This window comes from Falco biarmicus, chromosome 15 (genome assembly GCF_023638135.1).
Source record: "Falco biarmicus isolate bFalBia1 chromosome 15, bFalBia1.pri, whole genome shotgun sequence".
NCBI lineage: Eukaryota > Metazoa > Chordata > Aves > Falconiformes > Falconidae > Falco > Falco biarmicus.
Window position 1 is genome coordinate 12585300 of NC_079302.1, and position 26039 is coordinate 12611338.

Here is a 26039-nt window from a genome sequence, read left to right on the forward strand (position 1 = left end):
TAGCCCCTGACATCACACACTGGCCTACTTTTGCCCCACTGGAGTTTCAGGAATAGCAATGAAGACAAAAACTTGTCCCATTTAGTCTGGTACTGTACTCCCTGTGGCATTAAAGCACACTGGTTTTAAGAGACAAAGTCGAGAGCACAGACACACCACCTATCATCAAAGTGCACTGTCATATAAACAACAAAGATACAAAATTTACAGGGCCAAACCAAAAATTTTTATTAGCAAACAAGTAAAGACTCATCATCACTGGTATTGATTTCAGAGAGGGGAGTAGAGGACTCTAACATTGGCACTTCCACAGAATGGCAACAAGCCGCATGAACACCCAAAGGCTCCTCCCGGTATGAGTTAGGGCAACATCGGTTTTGTCCATCCACTTGGATACGAACATTCATAGGGCTGTCTGGGTAAGCAGACTCCCACTTTTTTAAGGGTAACCTACATGGCTCTTCACTCAGCGGATGACTTCTACTTAAATTACTGTCCTCTGGGACAGTCCTCCTGGACGCTGACCCTCCATGGATCATTTCTGTAACACTTTCAGATAAAGGATCTCTGAAAGCCTTTCCTGAATCCACTTTACTGGACTGCTTAAGCTCGCTGCTGGAGGTCTCAGCACCTAAAGATTTATCAGTGCGTCCAGCCTCAGGCTCTGCATGTGCTGCTGTGCAAGTACTCGGTAAGACATTTGAAGGCGATGGCTCTGTGATTTCAGTCTCTGGCTGCAAACTGCTACATCCAGCTTCTTGTAAGCCCCTGGCTTGACCATGGGCATTTGACTCTAAACTAGGTCCTTCGGGGGAAGGCGGAGGGCTCCTAATAGTCCCATCAGCACGGTTGATGATTCCATCACCCAGTGTAGTCTGTGAAGTGCGGGCAGGCGTCAGGAGCGGGATCTGTCCTCTCACCCGAGGTCTGTGGAAGAGTCTGTTCCAGAGCCTGCCCAAGCGCCGCCGAGACGAGCTCCGTCTTGACGAGTGTCGCCTCATCTGCCTCCTCATGGCTGTTCGAATGTTCTGCAGCACAGAAGCCTGTAACACAGATGTAACAATCTATGACTTCACACATACTCACAAGACTTCTCTTACATCATGCTCTTTCCACTAATATCTCCACCTTACCAGAACACTCAGACTTGATCCCTACAATCCCTTGTTAAACACGTATTTTCTATCTAATAAGTATGTGTAATAAAACTATGTAATAGCAGACAGCTCTGCCTGTACCACAAGGCTCTCCCTTAGACTGTTTCCTTTAACTTCTACTTGTCTGCCCAAGAAGATGCTCTGCTCACACAATCAGATCACTACTGAAGAACCAGACTGCAAACCACCGAGTCCTCTATCATCAGCAACAGCAGAGGATCCTCAGAAGCTTATGACAACAGCAGAGAAGAAAGGCCAAGGCAAACCCCTTCTCCACTCGAGCAACAAACTACAGGTGGTTTATATCACAGTTGGATACTTTTGACAGGGCACAGGAGATTTTTGAGAGCTCGGCAATGAAACAGAAGAATGACTTAATGGCTTCCCAATGTAATGTATTTGTAAATGAAAAATAATCCCAGAATTTCCCAAAAATACTGCTAAAGATCGTACTTTCTTACTGCTTCAGGCACATTTACAGTTTCAGCTTGAAAAGCCTGTTTTCTATTTACTTCCTAACCTTTTTCTCTGTCTCTGTTCATTCTGTCTTGATGTACAGCAAAACAGCATGTGCTTATCTCACTGCTGTTTGCTAGCAAATACATTTAACATGTCCAAAACTACCCACAGCACCAAGGCTTGTTAACTGTGGTTCCTCAGCTCCAAGTAAAACACATACATTTTTGTATGGCTTCCATATAATTAGCACAGCCACTGAAAGAATCTGGAACTGTGTTCTATCTAATGTATGGTAGTTTGGCTGCCGATAGGTTCATTGGCACTCGTACTTGTGATGCATTGTACACAGGGAAGTCTTCAACTGGGGGGATCAGTCCTTGTGCAATCAGCTGTCCGTAGGAAGGGGGAGCTTCCCGTCGCACAAGCTCTGCCTCGAGTCGGGTCATCTGGGTCTCAAATGCTCTGGAAAGAGAACCAGAGAGAAAACATGGAAGAGAAGTAACAAGTTCGTTTGTGCTGCCTCCTTCACATCAATGTCTAAAAGCAGTGCGGACAGCTTCACACTAGCAGCAAAAAGGCAAACCTTCAACTAGGCTCCGTGAAAATTTTATCAGCATGCTAAAATAAACAGAAGGAGTAAAAGCACAGGGAATAAGCATCAGTGAATCAAATCAGCAAACTCGTTGGTGCAGTCCTGGGTTGGACTCTGTGGCAACTGAAGTTTTTTCAATTGGCCAGCTTATGCCAATAACAGTGGTAACTTGTTCAGCAAGGATGCGAAGGTTATTTTTGGAAAAGACAACATTAAGAACTGGAAACAATCACACAACAGGGGCAGCCTGCAGCTGCAGAGAGCTTTGGCTGTCCTGCCAGAACCGAGGCACCAAGGTTCCCAACATAGCATGGAGGCTGTTTTCCAGTTCCTTAATCATGCAGATTTGATCAGGACAGAATGTAAAGCACACTGTGCTGAAAACAAACTGTGTCAGCAGCACAACACGGAGCTGGTGCATACGACAAGAGATGGGCATCAGAAAATCCCTTACTGCTCTCTCCCAAAGGGCAGAACCATGCTTGCACAGACATGTAACACACAGGCACAGAAACACACACACTATCCATACAACAAGGCATCCAGGACCAGGGGAAAGGGGCACAGCTCACACCAGTGGCAACAATGGAGGTTAACGACTCCTGCCCAGAACCCACCCAGCCCTACCACTGCAGGGCATCACTGTTGGTAGAACTGAGAACCAGAGTACATGGGGAGGGGTCAGGGGTTATTCAGTTCAGATTCAGCAAAGACTTCACTGTAACAGTTCAGCATTCAATTTTTGGCAGGGGCAAGGGGTTTGTTGCAGGGGGAGGAGGGGGAGAGAGGAAATTGCTCAAAACAGTTTTGATGGAAGTTAAATACAGGTTCTGCCAGGCTGCACGATAAATGCGTATTTCTTCTAGGTCACAGAAGAGCTGACGATCCCCTCACTACTTCAAAACAATCTGAACTACTCCTTTCTAAGCCTAATGCTGTGACCGCTATTTAATTGTCATCAATTCCTTGGATTAGTTTCACAGTATTTTGCAAATTCTCTGATTAACAATCAACTTTTTTTCCTTTAAACAAAAAGGGTAAAAAACCCAAACACAGCTATTAAAGCAACATAAAAGCAAGATGCTTACCTGTATTCCCTGGTCCTCAGAGAATATAATTTAAATGCACAACCCAGTGCTATCACCAGCAGCAAGCCACACACGAGACTCCCTATCAGAGCAGCTGTGATGACCTTCCTGGGAACGATCACCAGGCAGTTATGTTCATCGCTTCCATCCTGGCAGTCTTCTTGGCCGTCGCAGCGCCAAGTCTCAAAGATGCACAGATTTGTACCACAATGGAAGTTTCCCGGCTGGCAAGTAAAGCAGTTTTTTTCATCCGAGCCATCTGGGCAGTTCTTTTGGTTATTACAGCGGTCAAGTATTGAGTAACAAAGCCCACTGTTTCCTTCACATGGGTATTCATTCTTCTGGCAAGCGGGACAGTTCTCCTCATCCTTGCCATTTGGACAGTGCCACCAGCCATCACAATGCTGCTTATCTGTGAAACACTCCTCATCACTTCCACAAGGGTGTTCCCAAGGAAGGCAATAGCCTTTCACCTGATAGGTTGCATTGAACCCATGGCCAGTGCTCTTGGAGCGGGCATGGTATGAGACAGTGAGCTGCCCCTTTGACGACTCCACACTCACCGAATGCCTATTGTTGTGGTACGAAAATGTCTGCATTAATTTATCACCTCTCTCTCCGATGCCATCATACACCTTTACATAGTCGTTGTAGCCTAACTGCAAATCAAGCTGCAACAGAACGTGTCGATTATCTTGTGTGTCCACATACCATGTGCAACGAAGGTCTGATCTGCTGTGATCAGCACGGAATAAATCTGGGGAAGCGAAAGATCCGTAAAAATTATCCAGCCTTTTGCCACAGGAAAGATCAGGACAATTATCTTCATCCGAACCATCACTGCAGTCCTTCACTGAGTTACATCTCAGCTCGTTCATCAAGCATTTGGTGGAGTGGGCTGCACTGCACTGGAACATTCCTGAGGGACAGATGCTGGACAGAGGCTCTGTTGGAGGGACAGTGCAGTTTCTCTCATCCGAGTTATCGCCACACTCATCCATGGAATTACACTTCCAAGTACTGGGAATACACTTTCCATTTGCACAACGGAATTCATCTGACTGGCATACGGCCTGACCTATCTTACCTGTGAAAGAGTGCAAGAAAAAGTCAGTATCAAAACTTTTGGAACCACCTGACATAACTTTTTAATGTCTACCCTGCATGTCACAAGTCAAACGGTCAGGCCAGTACACTTCAGGAATACTGTTAAAAAGCCAAGCAGAAATAATGTCAGGTGTTACCATGCTAACACCTCACAGCCGTTAAGACTGGCCCAAGAGTCCTGTCAACAAAAAATAATACCATCTTCAATTTTTGCCAGACAGAGTATAAGTGAAGCCAACAAAACTGTAAGGTTTTACCTCTAATATAAGAAAGGCGAAATCCCTGAGCCTGTCCTGAGCTTGATGCATCTGAATGAAAAAATATCCAAACATGGTCCCTTGCAGAGATGAAGGACGGAGGTATGGAAGACCCACACACTTTGTACTCCTCCCTCTTGGAAGATGGGCCGATCATCAACCAGTCTACTGCACACTTCTGAGAGTCTTCCAAATCAAAATTCTTAAAACTGTGAGGAAGAAAAGAAAACGCAACTTACACAGAGGACATGTATCTAGAACAAAGCCAAACAGAGGAAAAACCAGACTGCAACAGTTGACTTTCTGCACCAAGCAGTGCTGACATAAAGACACCACATTAAAGATAACAAAACACCTACAGTACCTTGAGTACATATAAACAGAGCACTCAAATTCCCCCAGTTTGGAAAAACACCCATCTCACTGGCAGAAACAGCATGCCAAAAAGCTCCAAAAGCTAAAAGGATGATTCCCTCTTTTACTCAGTTCTTAAACAAAACTGCTTCCTAAAATACAGATATGAGTAAAAGTGGAATTCCAGAATACATTATACCGAAGGCAGATTAGTTTCAGCATTTTTTTTCAACCTTAAAAGCTATGAAACTATGGGATGAGAGGGGAGACCACTATCTCGGAAAAAGAACAATAGGGAGCAGTACAAAGAACCCTAAAGGGATAAATATAAGAGACAAAAATCAACTCTTCAAGCTATGGATAGGCAGGGAGAGGGCAAGAAGAGAACAGGACTGCAAGGGGTGGAAATGGAACCTAAAGTCTAACGCTATTATTTTTTATTTTAAAGACTAAAATATTTCCTTTCTGGGAATGCAAATGCAGGGCACAAGACTATAACCTTTTCGAGTCAAGCTGCCAGCCCTTCTGCTGACCTGAGCCCAGTGACTATTCGGTAGCAGCTCACCTAGTGCAAAGAGGTGCCCTGACTGTCTGCAGAGCACCGAACACCACCAGGTAATACTCCCTAACCTGTAGCTCAGGAAATGTAGAGGGTATTTGTTGTCTGATGAAATAAATCACATTACCATTCAATAATCTGCAATGACAACAGCATTGCACAGAGAAGCACACTTACTAGGAATGGGCACACTGTTCAGAACACTTAGAAATGAATTTTGGTCCTCCTTTCATATAGCTCAGCCACACTAAATTAACTCGGCAGAAGTTTGTGCATACGCCATGCAAATACCTAGACAGAAGTTTCAGAAAGGCTGAAAAGCTGCTACAGAATGCAAACCTCCTTCCACAAAGGACTTTTCACAAACATAAAAGACAAATTATTTGAAAAAAGATTAACGGCAAGATAATTTTCTGATATCCCCCTGTATTTACAAAAGGCTGTCAACACCTGCCAGATCTTGCCCTTTGAAGGTGAAAGGGAAAGAGCAGCAAATACATACACTAGCCAATTCATTTAAGCAGGAGACCCAGCCTACACACACCTGTAGGTTCTGCCAAACATACCAGCTTAATAACTCTCAAAATAAATAAAAAAAAAAAAATCAGCAAAAGCACAAGGAGTAAGTGAGCACAGAAAGTATTAAGTTAAATCATAAATTAAGAGATGTCCAACCCTTTTTCTCCCACCATGCTCTGTGTCTTCCCAGGTAGGAAGATGTATTCCCACAGCACCTAATTCTTTGCTGTAAGCAATCTCATCAAGCTTCTGAAGCCAGCACATTTTGCAAGGAATCATTAGACTCTGCAGTCACAGTGACGTATTCAGCCATGCTAAGGTAAACTAAAAAGTACCCTGTCCTAGGTGTTCTGCAAAAATCGTTTTAATGACCAAGAAAGTGTGTGAACAGGCACTCAGCATGAAAAGGAATTACACAAAGCATGTATCAGTGAAACAATGAACACCCACATGAAGTCTGTTGCAGGAGATATGAGACAGCATTACTGAGCTACCACGTTGGGTTTGCTCTCTGTAACTCATTTTGGCACCAGACACCAACAAGGGCTCCTATCATCTACCTGGAGGATTGTTTGTAAGGGGTTCTTGTTGTAAAGACTTTTTGGATAAGTATTAGAAATACCCATCTGTCCAACAACAAAAATTTTTAAGAAAAGGAAACAGTGACTAGATCAAGGAATGGAAACTTACAACTGGGGAAGGGGGGGGGTGGGAACGACAAAGAAAACTTCTGATTGTGCAATATGAACAGGATCATTTACTAAAACTTTTGATCTCTTTCTCCTATAGTTATTTTAGATGTAGCAGGACCAACTTTAGAGAGCTAAACAATTCGTTCCCCCATCCTACCCAGTTCCCAGCACTCCAGCCAAGTCCTGCAGCAACTCATTTCTCCCACTCTGCTGAAAAGAGCTGCCTCTGTCTACCAAGTAAGTAATTCACCCATAGTGTGGTTACACAACACAGACCGCACACAACCAGGGGAGAATTTGCCTATATAATAAGCTGTCTGTACCTTATGTTAAAATGCATTTCTTTTTTTTGGGGGGGTAACACTTTTCACGTTCACACAAAGAGTACAAGAAAAGTCAGCTAGGTGCACATGCCTTGTTTACAAACTCTTTTGTAGATGACAGCTGCAGAGCCTGCATTTGTGTATAATTAACAGTATCTTCGACTTGCACCTTGAGAATGTAGTATTGTACATTGTAATAATGTACAATAAGTAATAAAGGGCTTTTTTTGGTTTATTATAAAGGGTGTGGAAGAGGAAGAAACTTTACTCTCAACTTTCAAAGCAGAAGCACAGACATACAGAGAATAACTGATTTTCCTGAGTGTCAGTGCTGGACCTGAAACAGATTCAGAGCCGAATCCCACACTTCTGCACTAAGAAATCCAAGCTTTAGCCACAAAACCAACTGAGCAAGAGAGTGATGAGCCAGAGCAGACTTGCAAGAAAGTATCACCTTTAACAGCCTCCCTGAAAACACCCTGCTTCCCAGGGATGCACCAGCTACTGAAACAAATGCCTTAGTATTCGAAAAAGTGCAATACAGAATATCCACAAGAATGACCTCTTTTTCAAAAACAATAAACATCTTAATTCCAGGTGCATAGGAGTTTCACACACCACTGAATACACACCATCTCTCTGAAATACAGATGTTCTCGTTCTAATGTAAAGTTTTATATATAATAGATACCACAGCAGTTATAAAACATCTTCTTCTAAGGGCAAAATCAAAGTCAAAGCAATTATGCTCTACCTCATGCAAACTAATCAACAGACATATTTTGAACAGATTTTGCTTTGATTAAGGCATTGTCACTCCACTCCAGCATCCTTTTAAGTTATACTGTCTCCATCAGAAGCAAATTTTGCTCCATTTAAATTGATGGTGATTTTACACAAAACCAAAAGAACCATATATTCGAACAAGCCATCAACCAAGTTCACCACAAAAAAAACACCCTTTTGTAAAGAAATACATCACAACATTAATATATGTGTGTGCACATATAAATACATGCATTTGGTTTTCACTTTATAATGCATTTGCAACAACAAGATTTTTTGCCTGAAGTATCCACCATACTAATCTGACGTTAAATATCCCCCTGATTTATTTTACCTAAGAGTCTTGAATACTGTGTTCAACCTCTGCTACTTCACTTCTTTCATCATCTGTAATTAGATCTAGCACTGCTGCTGTAACAGTCTTTGAAAGAATAATTTAATCCTGCTACCCACAAATAGAGCGCAGGGACATTTTCTTATTCAGCTGAACCTTCTCAAACTGGAATGCAAATTTTTCTATCAAAAGGATTAGCCCCGTGATTGAATAAGGGATGGTATCCAGTGGAAATAGGGACAAAGTCTTGTGCTCCTACTGCTTGTAGGACTGTACAAACATCTTAACAGTCTTTGGAAAAGTACTGAATGAAGTCAGTAGTTGGGGTTCTTGAGGGAGGTCTCAGGTCCTTTGTATCCAAAACCCACGTCATTATCTGCGATTACAACAAGGAACAGAATCAAGCCGTACTGAAACAGAGAGTGTCACGCATATCTCAAAGCACCAGTCAGTACTGCAGTATTTTTTAACACCTTGGGCAAGGAAGCACAGGGTTTGGGAGGAAAAGCAAAAGACAGGTCTGCTTAGTCACTATCCCCCTCCCACAAAGCACTCTGACACGTCGGAAGGAGTGGGACGTGGGCCCAGAGGTCCATCCTACCATGCAAGCTGCAGCGCAGAGTGGTGCTGAGCTCCAGCCCTTGCACCCCCCAGCTATAGCCCTCCCCATCTCACCACATCTGCTCCACGGCATGCAGGCACCCCCATCCACCCACAAGCTTCGCTTGCAGGGTATCTGCTGGGGCATCTCGGCACCTGACGAAGCAAAGGAGACCCCAGCTTTCCTGCAGGCTTTTCCTCCTCCCCACAACCAGCACACACAGCCCTGGTCAAGAGGCCAGGGAGAGCAGGAGCACTTGGGCCCATACCGAAGGAGGCAAACAGCAGCATTCTGAGCACTTAGAACTGCAGTATTAATGAAGTACAACACCCACCGCTAACACACAGATCATCCTTCAAAATGTTTTGGCCCTTGGGCTGCTCTCCCAGTTGCCCGTGGATCTCGAACACAGCACAGGCACAGAGCAGGAGGCTAGTGTAAAGACCAAAATTATCAGACCAAATTTTGCAGGTATTGTTTTTTCCAAAAGATGTTATTCAAAAGCACTAACTCCAGTTATCTGGCTTTTGGAATACCTCCTCCACTTTTTAAAAAGCTAATTCCTTTTTAAAAATCCCCTAATTTTAGACAAAAGTACGAGAATAATCTATTAACCACTGGAAGCATTCAGGCTTTGAGGATCAGAACAAGTCAATGTGAACTGACAAATGCCACGCTAAATCTGTTTTTACAGAATCCTGCAGAAACAGGTAAAATCATCTGATTTTTATTTCAGTGGTATGATTCTGAAAAAAGGGTTACCCCCAAACGATGAGCAGGACTCCAGCAGCTTACAGAAAATTACAGGATCAGCCATATATATTGGATCTTACCTGATTCAGTCAAATGAAGCAACTGTAGTCAGTTAATAGGAAAGCGGCATTGTAGGCAAGTATTTTTATGTTGCTGGAAATAACTTAATTAAGCCAGATTATCATAAATACGCATGACCACACTGTAAATAAGAAAAAAAAAAAATGTGCTACCTGCAAAACTAATGCTTAACAGAGCTAAGCTGTTTGCCATCTGCACTGAAAGGAGCCGTAGGAGCTAGGAAAAAAAAAGAACTTCTATAAATAATGTAGGGAATTCCCTGCAAGCCTTTTAGTAATTTCAGCACGAGCAACTACAGATTAAAGCAAAAAAAAAAAAAAAACCCAAACATAAAAAACCCCACCCCACATTCTTAGTAACTGGAAAAGGACAAACAAGAGACGTAAAACCTGAATGAAAGTAATTAGTAAATAAATAAATAAATAATGTCCAATTTGGCCCTCTACCCTCATTAAAAAAATTGGAGAATAAATATTATGGGTAGATCAGTAAAGCACAATCCCAAAATGAAACAGACCAACCAATTAAGCAAGCAAAGTTACTTCTATTTGCCAGCCTCTTAAAGTGCAGACTGTGAACAACTGATGACTTAATTGGCTCATTAAAAACTTCTGCTTAACCACTGAAGCACAAGGACCTGGAAGTCAGGAAAGCTATTCTACTCCCAGCTCCCCAGCACTGCCCAACTGTGTAACCTTAGGCAAGAGACACAGGGGCTGTTTTTCAAAAGCTGAGCACATCCAACTGAAGGAAATAAATGGCTATTATGAGGTTTTCTTCCAATTAATGTCAGGTCCTGAAACACTGTGAGTTTGGTAAACAGACTATGAAGCAGTCCTTTTAATTCTTCATACAATTACAGACCAGCAAGCCTTTACATGAACAGGCTCCAGTTTTACTCAGAAATTGAAACTCAAATGGCATCTGACAATTTCTTTTTTCAAAGCCAATGACATGAACCACTGCAGTGAAAGCCAATGAAGGTGATCTCCCCCACCGCAATTATTAAGAGACAGCTTGTGTGGGTCACTAAGTAGATCACTTTTCAATAGTCTTAATGTTCTCCATGTTCAGAATTCAAGATTTTACTCTCAGTACCATAAACTCCTATAATAAAACACAATTCATTTATACTCTGCCCACATCAGGGTTAATTAAAACCATCAGGTAACTGCAACTGCTAAACAAAAATGATTTTTATATTTTTCTCAGATATGAGGAAACATACACATACAAAGCCTGAAAAGGATGGTGCAAAGGCGGTTACTGCATAAGACATCTTTATCTGATCTTACAGGACTTCAAAGTAGTTCTCTGTGAAAACAGGCATAAAAATAGAGAAAATATGTGGAAAAATTGTTTCCAAAACAGTAACTAACAGACTGATTACCTGGATTTAAAGAAACACAATACAGTCTTGGAAAACTGGCTACATACTTGTTCCCAGGTCTCAAGAGCACCATTCCATCAGACACACAAACTTGGAAGAAAACACTGAAATGTGCATAATTAACAGAGAAGTATAAACACAAAGAACATGTACTTCCCGCTCTTACAAAGTCTCCCCCAAGGATTTCTAAAAAGTAAACTATAAAGTAAAACAGTAAGCATGGAAACGTGAGACTCTGAAGAAAATCAATACACACGCACGAAAGGCAGACGTTAACACAAAGCTTCTACAGGACATGCCCACAGGAGCCAGCATCTTACATCCACGTGTAGATCTGGGCACTGTTCTGTTGAAAGCTGCTGAATAATAGCTTTACAAAAAATGACCACTGACTACAAATGGTTTAGAAATCAAAACTCTTTTCAATTGCAATTTTATCCCTTAATGACTCCTGCTGTATCTCAAATATGATACTTATATAACATTGCTGTCTTACTGTCAATGAGAATTCAAGATCAAAGGAAATGCATTCTGCGTAACATAACACAAAAGAGGTGGGTTGGTTTTTTTTAAACCTTTCAAAATCCAGATGTTATCACAAGAACTGTGTTTGATTTTCCTAGGAAAATTAAAAAAGCTACTCCTATGCCCTTATCAACACACTGTTAGGACAAAAAGCATACCAACTGTTCAGAAGAAAAAAATGTTTGTATTTGAACCCTCTTTCCCAGTTTGCCTATATCACACTAGCCTAGGCAAGCCAGCTGCTGCTTTCATGTCCTTGGCATTACAAGGGCTACAACCTTCTACAGAAATCCTCAGATGCTGTAATGTTTTGCATTTCATACACTGGAGTGAGTCATTCCAAGTACATTTATTGTCAGAACTGTAACACCACAACACTAATCCCTAGGATGTAAACACATAGCTCCCATTGTTTGCATGTGCATAGGAGGGCAGGATATGGCTGGCTATACGGTGATAGAAAACAAACCCATTAAGAAAAATCTTTCAAATCATATTGCTATGCACGCTTCTAAACTGCACACACATGTATGCACGCTTCTAAACTGCACACACATGTTATTACCAGTTTCCCCATCTCACTTTATTTCTTTAGCCTCTGCTACACTCACACTTACAGGAGAGAATCCTAATTCTAACTGGGAGCTCTGAGACATTTCCATAGCATAAACTGCAGCACTAGTCTCCAGAGCCAAGTCCTATGTCTCATTTGTATGCTTTCTCAGAGTTTCAAACAATCTCTGCTTTGAAACAAATTCCCCAAGTCCAATACAATTTAATAGGGTTTAAAAGCGCGTTTCTATTTATGGATCTTAAATGCTGGCAGGTATCTACTTCCTTATTTTTGACGAGCAGTACCTATTTTGAACTATGGATGGTGGAGCCCTCCTATTAATCCATCTGTGGCAGATTTGTTTTTAATTGCTGAGCATCTGCAGCTGAAGAGGTTTGCAGTCCTTTCAAGCAGCTGAGCAAAGAACGAGCAGATGGTGTCAAACACAACAGTACTAAAAACCAAACAAAAAAACCCTTTCCTAGGTTTGCTTTTTTTTTTTTTAAATGAGAAAATCTTGGGTTTGAGAAGGATACTACAATTAGCCCAAAGAAATTAAGCATATTTGCAAGGTGCTGATATTATAGCCTATAAACATTCTTAACAAACATTTGTAATACATTCTAGTCTTTTCTAAATATTATTTTTATAGAATGATCTAAAGTTGTGCCACAAATGCTAACTATAATTTAATTCTATTGGAAATAAACCTTAAGCAGAAAAGCATGTCTCTTTTGGTTAACAAGTAACAATAAGCAATGTTTACCTTCAACTGTCATTAAACATAGCACTATTTCAAGACATTAAAAAGAAAAAAACATTTTTGCTCTAAGAATTTTACGTATCCCACTGAGGCTATTCCGGGGTTTATAGCCTTCACCTATTGCTATTTATAAGCACTGAAGAGAAAGGGAACTCTTCAATGTGAGTAAATACATCACTGTTTCCCACCCCTTCACCTATCAGAGGCAGATGAAATCTCACACAGCTATTGTGAAGATAAATATATTAAAAGACTACAAGTGACTTGCATGTACAATGATGGATGTCAGAAGTAGCCTACAGAAACAAGCTACCGTGGAACATTTCTAAAATGAGAGAGGTGCTCAGCTGCAAACATGCTCCAGCGCAATCAGCTTCAGCTTCCTTCCACCACCTAGTAGCTCTACAAACAGTCTTGTTTGTGTATCAGATAAGAACTTACACTTTTTTTTCCATTTCAGCAAAGCAATCCTTTACCCCCGTGGAATATCCAACCGTACCTAATTGTTATCATGTCTCCATGATCTCCTTGAATGTACCAGCTGCAGTTTACAGCTGGAGGATAGTTCAATGGCCATGCAGGACTATAGATGACTCCCCGTCGCTCTGTGTGCTTTTCCAGTTCTCCACTGCAATCAGCTGTTAATAAGGGGGGGAAAAAATATTACTGTTAATGCTTTGCCTAATCAACAATTCATATTAGCTACAAAAGCTTTCATCAATTTCTGGGGGTAGCAGACAAATGAGAGTCAACAGTTTTATCCTCTTACTGCTTTCTTCCCTGGCCCGGTTTTTAATTAAGACACCGCTCCAAGTGTAGGTAAGCGTAACTTGCATTTCAATGCAGGATTAATCAATAGCCTTGTATGAATCTACCAAAGATCAATACTACTGCATGCATCCGCCAAGAGGCTGTAATACAGAAAAATCCTTACCAGCTTCCCAACCCTGGGTACATCACCCAGCAACTGAAGAAGATCCATATTCAGTGTAAAGTATATAGAAGCTCATTTTGTTGTAACATGTTCCTGGACATGTTGTTTATTCTCCTAACCATACCACAGACCTGAAGAGTTTGTCATGGTGAAAAAAAAGCCCCAAGAAAAAAGTAAACCAGACTCCGATGTCAAATGTTTTCATCGAACATTACTAAGTACTCTAAATTCCTTCTGAACTCCCATAGATAGGAAAAGTTTTCCAGAAAGGGAAAGGAGCAAACAGGGCTAAATAAAGCTCAATATTTTCACAGCACTTTCAGTTTTTCCTATGGAAAACAGCAAGCCAATTAAGGCTACATCAAATACTTATAATTTGTAATTAAGCAATTCAAAATTGAAAGTGAAATGTTCCAAGGACACAAGTCTCAGCAGACTACAAGAGAGGAAATTCTCCGTAATGCAACAGCTATTCTCAACATTCTCCAAAATTATTTTTAAAACTATTTTTAACACAAATGACTGTCTAGAGCATGACATGTGGATTGCAGCTGAATATTCCAATTCTTGACAAGCTTACTTTCTCATAGCTTAAAAAGGTAGCAGGGGAAAAAAGAAGGTTGCCTATACCTCAGCTTTCCTTATACACATAGGCGTCCAAATATACTGCTTTATAAATCACAGATTTACAGTATTGCTTCAAATTCAGCCCCATAAATAAATCATTTTCAACTCACAGCCGGGATCAGATTTAGCTGCACTGGAGGGACAGGGTGACAAAGTGTCGGTAAAGCTGCCTGGCTGCAATCAAGTCAGCAGCACGGCTGCCTGCAGAGCTCCTGCTTGGGGCTGGGGGCTGGCTGCAGCATCCCCCACCAGCAAATCTGTGCCTGGCACTATTCCGTTTGCTCACAGTGAGCACTTTTGAAGTGAAAGCCACAGGAATATGAAAAGCATGAGGTGAGTAACTTACCTGAGGCAAAACATATAAAAAGCCATTATTTTTACTCTCCAAGCAGGGCATTCCACTGAAACATATGCATGTCATTCCTACTAGTTTCAAAGGCCACAAAGCATACAGAATACATAAATACACAAAAATACCTATTTTCCAAACAAATATTTTGCATTAAAGTGGTTACAAAAAACAAGAATATTTTTGGTATCACAGTTCTAAAACCAGAGAGACTCCACGCTACATACTGGCAAAATACTGAGATGCCGATGCAATTACAGAATTAGAAAAGCAAACGTAAGGTCCACAGGACTTCTCAATTCTAGTTCTCCATTTGTTTAGGTCTATAAATGTGCTCCTCCACACACTTGCCATTGCATCAACGAATTACAGCAGCATAAGAGGACCTAGAGCTGGCAACAACACAAAAGGACCTGGAAAGACTGCATTTCGCAACTGCCAGACTGCTAAAACTTCTCAACGGGGAGGAAACAATGCACAAAGCAGAAAGAGCAAATACAGTGGACAGCACTATCCAGAGGCTTCCAGCAACAGATCTGCAAGTATTTCTGCTCTCCTTGTACTGAATACGGTCCTGGATTAATATCCCTCATTCATACTATATGCATTAGAACAGAATCATAATTAACACAACGCTCATTTTACTTCCTATCTGAGGAAGCCCCATTGACACGCTGGTGACTCCGCAGGAGCACTTCCACTCACGCATTCATCAGTGCAGTTAAACAGAGCTATTATTCTCCCAAATACTTGTTTCTCAGTTTTAGGAAGTATTTACAAAGATCCTGAGCAACAGTTATTTGAAGTACCCCAGCTTTTTTGAAGTAACATCAGTAGCATTTTTTCTTTTGCAATAATATACAGTTTCCCAATTTGCAAGCAGTGGATTTGATGTAACATGACAGTTCAGGTTCTCAGTGAGAAACGCATTTCCCTTATTAACAGTGCACATCTGCTATGAACATGGTACATGGAAAGAAAAACAGACAAAAGGAAACGATTTTTCATTTGAGCAGAGGAATTGTAACTGAAAATCGGAGGTGGTAAGCAAGGTAAGGGCTGCACTGGCACTATATGCCATTTTGGACATTGTTGCTCAATACTCTCCCCCACGGCTTCATGCCTCTAACACACGACAAGCATTTCAGACTTGCCCTATTTAGAACGAAAGAGCAAAGCAGCCATCCTTTACAAAGGCCTCTGATTTGAATGGACCACTAATCTGAATGTATATTGCCAAAACATAATTACACTATTTGAAGGATATGTCCACAGTCCCCTAAACCTGTTGGGGCAAACTGGGGACACACACGCATCCACCCCTCAAAACTACTACTGCGGTTACCCAAACCTCACTCAATTGCCCTAGGGTCCTGATGCCTTTCATTTCCCACCAAGGCTCATTACTACGGGATTTGCAATTTATCAGTAGAACTCCTTCCTAACCAGTCACCTGCCTCTGTGCTCCTCAGGCACTGACTATTGTGTGGCACACAAGATGAAATACCCAAGCACTGCTTTCAGTGGCTGTTCTTTCACCTACATACATTTTGAAAGAAAAACCTGTACCAAACAGAGCCTTCGGTGCTGGCAACAAAACGGAAAACCCGCACAACGGCACAATTTTGTGCTGTTGGGGTTTCAGTGTCAATAACGGGCTCCACTTCCCTCCTCAGCTCCTGGCTATGAAGTTTGCAGAATCACACAGATGCGTAAGTATTGTGTTATTAAGTTGGGCTTCGGCATGACAGTGTGATTCCTTAAGGAAAATAAACAAAAGCCTTTTTCAAATTGCCCAAACATCTAAAGGAAAGGGAAGTCCCTAAATAGAAAGGTACAGTGCTGGGCTCTGAAGGCCTTATCATCAGCGACAACACACAAGAAGAGCGGTGACAACATTTTTTCAACAACTGTTCTGTAACTCTTTCTGCAGCCTTTCTGCACTAACCCAGAAGGCAAGTGAAAACCCAACTTACTAAAAGCCCCAAACAGCTTACATTTTCCACGCTTAGGCTTACTGAATAAACGTAAGAGAATACCAATCCCTGAACTGGCAAACCAACCCACCAAAAAAATCTTACCAAGATGGTGCTTTTAAAAAAAGACAAATTCTGAAGACAGACAACAATAAAACTTTTTTTAAAAAAGACTTTAAACAAATGCCAGAAGAGGTTTGAGTTCAGAGAGTTTCTGTCAAGCAGGCAAAAATCTTAACGAGGCTCTTTCTGTAATAATCAAATGGATTTCTTCTACCACACGCAGCAGCAGATTCCTCTTGCCGCTTAAATACGCCACAACTACTTCTAAGGAAGTTTCCAAAACTTTACGTGAATAATATTACTCCTCTTTTTGAAACAGTGGCTATAACAGAACAGACATCAAGCTCCACCAGGGGACAGCACTGGGGGCACCAAGTTGCGCTGGAATAAATTTTCAGGTGATCCCAGCAGAAAATACACCCTGCAGCTTCACACTCTTCTACGACACCCCAGGATCTGCCCCAATCCCAAGGGACACATCCCAACCATCTGCTCCAGGATAAAGGACGGTTTGCACCTGCCACAAGGAACTTTCTCTCAAAACCGAACGCTTGGCAACATACACCTCCTCAAGCAGCTCTCTCAGGCTCTGCAGGCAACCCTCCCCAGGTTCTCCAAATGCTCCCTCCAGGAGGGCTTGCACGTGTTGCTTAATGCACATCCCTTACGCTTGCGGAGAAAAAAGGATTTAAGGCTCCACTTCACTTTACCCAGTCTCCAGCAGGCTGCTTCTGCCCCCAGTATCAGAGCCAGCAAAGGCACAGCCCAAGAGTTCAACCTGCTGATCTGACCAAATCTGCGCGGGCGTTGCGCTGGATCAACAGGCTGAACTGGCTCAGCGCAGCCCGGGGAAGGGGCTCGGGGAGGATGGCTCCCTGTCAGCGGCAGCAGCTCTTCTGGCTTCAAGTCACTGCACAAATACAGCCAAGGTGGTGGCTCAACCTGCGTTCTCCAGAACTCGTTATTTCTGCTATTACTTGCTTTCTGAAAAGTAACCACACTATACCTTATCATGGAGATCTATTCCGCAATAAGCTGCTTTGTCAGGACATGTTTAGGACATCAAGCATTCCTCCCAATTTTTATCAGGGTTCCCAAGGAACATCTCCTGCAAAATGACTCCTGGCAGGGTCATCTGCCTTACGACTGCACTACCCTAACCTGTTATCCTGCAACACAGGTAAGAGAAGCTACACATGGATCACACTATTGCAAGGACCTTCTATGATCATTCTTCCCCCTCCAGCCCAGCCCAGCTCCGGTTACACCATCAGGAGACAAAGTAACTCAAAACTGTATGAAGACAAGAAAACATGAAGGCTACAGTACTCTGAGGTTTTACACATACATGAAAGAATAAAAGCCAGATGTTACAACTCTCTCTGTTTCTAGCAAAAGAACAGCAGCGGAAAGCAGCAGAACAACTGGATGAAGCATATGTATTTCACGTCGAGGCGGTACCACCAGTATACTGCCAGCCACTGTAAAATCACTTCACTTACACTTTGTAAACTCATATACCATACAGTCAACAGATGCCAAACTCCATCAAAAGCCAAAGCGCCATCCAGGCAGAACAGACTAGGACATAGACGACATTCTGCTTTTTTCCACTGAAAGAATGGATGTACTGTGCTCCAAACAACACATCCTACATGGTTCATCCACACTTCCCCTAAACAAAATTAAAGGGAGTTACCTAATCATCAAATTACTACCTTTTCCTGATTTAAACCTTCTCTCAAACCCCCATGTTGACTGGAATGCTCAAGCTCCCACATTAATCAACCCATTGCCTTAGAATTATTTTTGTGTTTTCCCATATCCTTTCCTCCCGCTTCCCTTATTTGGTTTTTCTGTTTTAATTTAAGTCACCGCCTCTCTGGACATAAAGTGTGCCTACCAACGTGACTGCGGATTGACAGGCACAAGAGGGCCCTTATCACTAAGAGGACCCTGATTGCAGTATTTTCCTAATGTCAGTAAGTCACAGTGCTGCTATAGAGAAAGAAATTACACTAAATGCTGCGATTCTGGTTGAATTTCCACTTTGACATTCATGAGACATTTTTAACATTCTTGTTTGAGCTCCGCCGGGAACGGGCCACTGTCCCTGACTTGATATTCCCAGGCACATTTCCTAAACATAGTTTTCCCCTGAACACATCAGCACGTACCATGACCTTAGCCTCAAGCTTACAATTCTTTTTCCAGCACAGTGACACTGATGGAGTCTATAACCCCAGGAAGACTTAAAGGCCCTATACTTCCTAAAACGTCTTTGTTACTCTTTCTCAAAGAAAAATCGTAGTGTTTTATTAAAAGATCTCTTTGGGTGGGGAAGACACAGTAACAGCTCAAAAGAACAGTAAATACAAATAAGAAAAGCATGTCTTACCTAATGAGGTAACAGCACTTTCTATTTTCCCAGTCAGGAAGAGATTCACTGTGTAAAGACAGAAAAATAATGTTCAGACAGGTTCCAGTGGCACAGGGTGGCAGTCAGTGGTTAACCATTTCTAGGTGTTTGCTGGGGCGTTAATCTAAACGCATTGCAGTCTTTCAACAAGAACTTAGCTTAGCTTATCTACACAGGCAAGCCATGTCATCAACTACGATGCTTCCCTGTAGCTATAAAAAAAAGTCAACACACAACAGTTAGTTCAGTATCTGTCAAATATGCTACCAAAAGAAACAACTGCCAATCTAAATTATCTTCGATGGGATTTTTTTTTTTTTTTAATTGGGGAAGACAGAAGAACAATTACACTAAAATATTTGTCATCACAGCTGGTCACTTTACCTGCTTAAATGCTGGAAAATAACTAATGAGATTATTATCTTTACATATGTCTCCTCTGAATAAAACAAAGTTTGCTCCTCTCAGGTAAATGTCACCTTGAAAATAAACTGCTGAAGCTAACATGATTACCTTGACTAATCAAAGGCAATGAAGTTCTCAAAAACGTCCCCTGGTAAAACCAAAACAGGATGAGGCAGTGCTTGCAACACTCACCTAACTTACAAATCAGTTTCCAAATACTCTTCACTTTCTCAGAAGTCTCCTCTTACAGTATATACCGTTAGAGTGATCTGGTAAGCGCAGTTATTGCCAAAAAAAATTTCTTCCTCTGTCATTACTGCTCCAGAGGTCAGCGTTAACGTGTACTTCCGTATTAGTTTCCCCACACATATTAGTTTCTCTAACAGTAACAGTGTTATTTCACTAACTGCTCTCATTTTAGCAGTATCCCATAATCTACAAAGACAGCCTATTAATAACATGACAAACGTTTAAAAGAATTAGAAACCTTTGAAAAGTTACCAAAACTTAATTTACAACATCCCAGCCCAAGCACTCACTTTGGCTTTATTTTGCGTGTGTTAAGCCCTAAACCTTTTTATAGTCGATCTGTTGGCAAGCATTTAGTAAAAAACATCATTAAAAAATGAACAATAGGAGAAGAGAGGAAGAGAAACCATCCCTGTTCCCAACAGTCACTTGGGAAGCTGCTGACAATTAACACTATTTATGTCTCAGAGCAGCACGTAGGAGCATGGGCGCCCATTGTCTCTGACACGGCCCAAACACGGCACAACGCAGTGACCCTTGCCCCGGCCACCTTCTGGTCTAACTTCAACCAGCACAAGAGGAACAAAGTACCTACCACTAACGGGGTGGAAATAGAAAAGCTAAAAGCGATCCCTTAGCTTGCCACTTCGAGCCCAGTCACGGTTTTCACTCGGGTGGATCTGAGCTATCACCCCACCGCAGCAGCCCGGGTGCCTACAGCATTCCTCCCCCGATTCACACCTGGATACCCACAGTTCGGACTTTCTCCTTCCCGAAGCCAGAGCTCAGCGCAGACAGCGATTTCGGCAGGCGCACAGACCACTACGGACCTCAGGTCCTGCAAACCAGAGAGGATAACTGCTCCCAGTGTCACCCGTCACAGAGGGCTTCAGGGTGCTGCCGCAAGGGCCAGGGCAGCGACCGCTCGCTCCTCCCAAGCGGCTGCAGGATTGAGCTTGCAGTAACGCACCAGGGAAGGGGGGCAGCTAAACCACAGCCACGTATGCTGTGGCTTGAGAAGAAACACGCCTGAGCTGCAGATTTGTGTTAATAAGCATTAACACCACGTTCAAAGGACCTTAACAGCACTGATTTTATTACATAATTAATGTACAGTAACATTTGTTCTATGATAATAACAAGGTGCCATGTAATTATTTCCTTTGTTTCACGGCGCTAGCTTGCTCCGGTAGGTCAGTAAGCGTTCCTCGGAGCAACTACCACCCCGTGGCAGGGAACAGCTCGGCTGGGTTCACTCTGGCTCTGTGACAGAGCAGCACGGCCGTTTGTCACAAACCTGGGACCACAGCAGCAACAGCAACACAACACTTTCCCACACGGTATTAAAGCACTGCTATGCCTGTAACCATAGTAATACAGTCACAAAGGCTGAGAAGAAATTAACCAGTGATTAAGTCACAAATTTAATTTCATGAAAATTAAAATATTTTGTTTCGCTCCAAAGAAAATACGTGGATATACTCTGCGTAACTCTTATCGCCACAACTGAAAGGAGTGTCTGAAGATGGATCGTATGGAAATGTCTGGGTCTGTACCACCATTCTACAACCTATCTTTGTGTTTCCTACCCGAATCTTCCCAACAGCCATTAACAGAACAGGAGCTCCCAAGCAGAGGTCCCCTCGCATGGCTGATGAGAGGCCCCTACGCCCTTTAAATGGAAATAAATAGCATGAAGACAAGGGCATGGTAAGCGTGGAATTAGCTAACTGAAAGCCACGTTACTTTCTTCTGAGGACGGTTAAACAGACAGCCCTAGTTTGCCACCAGGAGTACAACTGTAAGCAGCTTGGCATGCCAGGCCTGGCAGATACCCAAGAAAGACAACCCCAGAAACGCTCTTTTACTGCTGCAAATGCACATCTGTTGGCCACTGTTGCAAGTTCTTTGCTCTCATCTTCAAACTCCTTCTCGCTAAAAAGTCAGCAGTCAAGCACAGTTCTTTAAAATAAAGTCTAAGTTTCGTATCAGGTACTTTCTCCAGCGACTGAATAAGCTCACAGTTTCCAGTATCTGTTCTCCTCCCTCTCGGTCTCACTCAAGGCTGTCAAATCAAACCACGAGAACGCTGTAACCAGCAGTTTCCGAAACACGCGGCTCTCAAAAGTGTCAGAGGCCCAAAAGAACGAACAGCCACCCCCTGCTCGTTTCCTTGCCTCTTGTCAAAAGAAAATCCTGTCAAAAATAGGTGAGAGACTAGGGGTGGGTATCTTAGGAAGTTTTCTAGATGCTTTTAACAGTTGGGCAGAGTTATGAGAAAGCCAGAAAAAAACAGAAGCCGTTCAGTTGGCTCGAAACTAACTGCCATTTGTTGGGATTGCTGAATAATTCTCAGGGTAAGGGTTTCAGCTGGGAAAGCAGTTATTTGGATTCAAAGGGAAATTTATGTCTGGGCACCTCCAAACCAAATGACAGCTACCAGGCGTTTCCCACAGCCAGAAGGAGAAACCTCAGCTTCGCTGTTTTCATTACTTCCTATCTAATAACTTTCTATGTCCTCCAGAATTTCTCAAGAATGAGAAACAAAACGGCCTGGTGAAAAGAACAGCTGCACCAAACCCAGTTCGTGCCTTGGGAGCACCAGTTTACAGACAAGGTTGCATACAGCAATGGTCAGTGGCAGTGCATTGATACAGACACCAAACACCACATACAGCCTACGGGGAAACAAAAAGAATGGCAAGTGAGAACCAAAAATAAGGGCAAAAGGAAAGGACAGACAAGCAGGAAGTAAAATACAAAAACAGTTAAAGCGGCAGCGTTCTATTCTTATGGGTTCACTGAATGGAATACCTTCCAAGCTTCCCACCTCTCACGTTTCTCAACTTCCACTACTGTCAGTTGTGCAAGGAATAGGAATAAAACATTCCAGCTGAAAAGAAGAGCCAGACAGTGAAATTCTAGAAGTCACAGAAAGCAGAAATCTACTAAACTTTCAACCTGGCATTACCCACAGATAAACATGAGAAGTGTTCTCACTTAAACTCTGGAGTTCACATGATCTTTTATTGCCTTATTAGTCATTTTAATAATAACCACGTTATTTCTTATAAATAACAGAAACTTTAACACAGGTCTGACTGGGCCACAAGAAGAAAAGGGAGAGAAAAAAAAACACCAAGAAGTTCAGATATGGCAGAAACTCCTGTCTGTCTCTAACTTTAAGCAAACCACGCAGCAGACGTTATCCTCATGCCGCGCACATCTCTGACAGCCCTTTAAGACTCTGCAAAAGGAAAAAAAGTTGCACCAGCTAGAACGGATGCTCAGACTGTTGTGTAGTTTCGCTTGCTTTTCACATGGCGCTTCTGTTAATTAAAATAGATACAGCTGAAGTAACCAGAGCAGCTTTGCAACTTCCTACATTTTTCTAGGCAAGCACCGACGTTAAAAAAAAGATAAAATTTTACAAAAATAGAAGGACAGCCTGGGCAGAGGTACCCTTTCCCGATCATTTACATAAGAGAGAGCGACTGGCCTGCGGGGTTATGGCCGGTGAACCCCAGCCCGCGTTATCAGGGAGCGGTTGCAGCGCTGGCACATTGCGGTGGGGGGGCAGCGGGTCCCGCAGAGCCCGAGCGGCCCCGGGGAGGGAGGGGGGGGGCAGGGGCCGGGCCGCTCCTCCCGGCCACGGAGCCGCGGCCCCGGCGGGACGGGCCGACAGACGGGAAACCGGTAACGCGCCTCGTCACGTTGCCATAAGTTAACACCTGCTGCGAGCAGGAGGAGGGAGGAGAGCGGAACATGGCAGAGGAACGGGGGAGGGGGACGCTTCCCCACCCAGCCGCTCGCAGCGGCGACGGGAAACGCCACCGAGCCCGGCGGCACCGCGGGCCGCCCCGCACCCGCCCCGGGAGCCGCTGCCGCGCCGCACGGCAGCGCGACTCTGCGGAAGGCACCGATGATGTTTAAACTTTTTTTTTTTTTTTTCTTAATAAGCGCTATGCGGGGGTACCGTAGCGGTTTCCAATCCAAGGGCAAAACGCCGGTTTCCGCAGGGAACGGACAGAACTCTGCTCGGCCTCCCCACCGACTGGGAGCAGCACCCGGAGGGACCCCCCACCCTGTCAGAAAAGGGGGGGGGGGTGGGATCCGCCGCCCCGTCCCGCTCCCCCCGCCCCGTCCCGCTCCCCCCGCCCCCGGTAACTTCCCGCAGCGGCCAAGGGGGCCCGGCAGCCCCGCCGCAGGTGCCCGCGTCCCCCCTCCGCCCCTGCCCGGACATGCCCCGCCGTGCCGGGAGCGGCCGGGCCGGCACTCACCCAGGCAGATGGCGGTGAGCGGCACCAGCGCGCCCTGCCGGAGCTCCGCGGCCGCTGCCTTCTCCATGGCGGGTCGCCGCCGCCTGCCCTTCGGCGCGGGGGGAACCACGGCAGCTCGGCGCCCGCCGCGCCTCTACGCCGAGCCGCGGGAGCCGGCGGCGCAGCCAGCCCGCGGAGCGCCCTCACGCCGCGGCGCCGGGAGCGGGGCGGCCGCCTGCCGCCGCAGCCCCATGGCCGGCCCGCGCTCCGCGCTCCGGGGCAGGTGGAGGAGGACAGACCGCAGCGCCGCCGCCGCTCCGCCGCCGCCGCCCCACGTGACAGGCCCGCCGTGCAGCTGCGGCGGCCGGGCCGGAGGACGAGGGGAGCGCCGCCCCGCTCCGCGCCGCGCACACCTGAGGGGCCGCCGGGCGGCGCGGGCGGAGCGCGGCCCGGGGCGGAAGGGAAGGCGAGGGCCGAGCCCGCCCGCACCGCGCCGGGCCGCCGGGCTTCCTGTCGGGCAGCGGGCGCCACGCTCCCGCCGCGCCCCGGCCCCCGCCGCCGTGGCGCGCCCCGGCCCCCGCCGGGCGGCAGCGCGGCTCCCCGCTGGGGCTGCCCCCGCGCCGGGCGGGCTGCGAGGAGCCCGCGGCCCCATGGCGGGAGGCCGCGCCCAGCGCCGCCGCGGCCCGCCGGCCCCCCCTGCCGGGGAGCTGCCTCGGCCCGGCCGGGCCGCCGCGTCCTCCGCCGAGGGGCCTCCCTCACCGCGGCGGCGGGGGCTCGGGGGGCAGCCGCGGGGGCTGAGCGGGACGTGCCGGCAGCGTGCGGGGGCAGCGGGGCCTCCGCCGAGCTCGGCCGCCCCCGCCGCCCTCCGCTCCCTGCGCCGCGGGCCCCGCCGGGAGCGGGACGAGCCGGCTGGCCGCACGCACGGCGTTACCGGCCCCGCGGCCCCCGGCAGCGCCAGCCACGCAAGCCCACCCCGTCCCGCCGGGAAGGGTCGAAGCCCCGTGTGTTTACAGCAGGCGGCAGGACGGCGGAGTTAGCCGGGCGCTCCACCAGCAGAGCAGCACAGATGAAAGATGCCCTCGCTCGGGTGACAAACTGCTAAACCCGCCCGGCTCTGCCTCCTGTCCCCTGAGCCCCTGGGCTGTCACCGCTGGCAGGTGTCACCGCTGGCAGGTGCCGCCGCCCGCCCAGCCCCGGTGCCGCCAGCAGCGGCAGAGCGCTCGGGGCAGCTCCGGTTCCTACGCTGCACAAACAGGGCTGTGCGGCTGGGCGCAGCTTAACCCTCCAAGACGAAGATGAGGTCTTGATGTGTTTCATATAAATACAGAAATATTTCCCGACGTGCTTAAAAAAAATTGCATCTTTGCGACCTGGGGCAGTATCACAAGAGATACCAGATGTGCAGCCTGTGGGTATGTACAACAGAAACTCTCCGATCGCCAAATTAAATATTGATTGGTAAAACCACCATCACAAAACGATCAATAACATACATTATTGTACCCAATTTCCTACGAAAGGGATGCAATTCCCAAACAAAATCCAGGTTTAAGGGGTTGCCATCCACCATCGAGGTGTAACCGTGCTAATCACACGCGCACACGCACCCCCACACCCCACTCGGACCCACACATTGCCGGCTGTGGGTGCAATTCAGTTACACAAAACAGGGCTCTGTGATTCCCTCCTCAGCCGGCCCCAGGCTCAGCTCCTCGCTCTGACTAGACCTGGTGGAGTGATCGTATTGAAAGGCCAGCGTTCCTGGGCAGGAATCGGAAAAGAGATTTCAGGAAGAGGAACCGAGATGCTGAGATAGAGCTGAGGCGTGTGCTAACAGTGCACATCGCCTTCAAGCAGCACACACC

General features: G+C 45.3%; 1 protein-coding gene across 4 annotated transcripts; it reads right to left on the minus strand.

Annotated features, from left to right (window-relative positions):
* Positions 1-203: 203 nt before the first annotated feature.
* LRP3 (LDL receptor related protein 3) lies at positions 204-24398 on the minus strand. 4 transcript variants are annotated; one of them, XM_056360653.1, is made up of 7 exons: positions 24196-24398; positions 19241-19288; positions 13393-13531; positions 4661-4869; positions 3297-4383; positions 1946-2078; positions 204-1043 (listed from the first exon to the last, which is right to left on the minus strand). In XM_056360653.1, the coding sequence occupies exons 1-7, from the start codon at positions 24260-24262 to the stop codon at positions 231-233; spliced, it is 2496 nt and encodes an 831-aa protein (XP_056216628.1). In that variant the 5' UTR covers positions 24263-24398; the 3' UTR covers positions 204-230. The 4 variants fall into 4 exon arrangements, with proteins under 4 accessions (XP_056216628.1, XP_056216629.1, XP_056216630.1 ...); XM_056360654.1 differs by lacking the exon at positions 19241-19288; XM_056360655.1 differs by lacking the exons at positions 13393-13531; positions 19241-19288; positions 24196-24398 and adding an exon at positions 13335-13363.
* Positions 24399-26039: the final 1641 nt, after the last annotated feature.

What these genes read in the sequence shown, in the direction of transcription:
- LRP3 (XM_056360653.1), bottom strand. Translation starts at nt 24,262, where the DNA reads ATGGAGAAGGCAGCGGCCGCGGAGCTCCGGCAGGGCGCGCTGGTGCCG. An exon ending in GGAGACATGATAACAATTAG is followed by an intron (nt 4,870 to 13,392) that starts GTACGGTTGGAT and finishes TCTTCCTCACAG; the next exon opens with TTTTAAGAATTTTGATTTGG. An exon ending in TCGCCTTTCTTATATTAGAG is followed by an intron (nt 4,384 to 4,660) that starts GTAAAACCTTAC and finishes ACTCTTTCACAG; the next exon opens with GTAAGATAGGTCAGGCCGTA.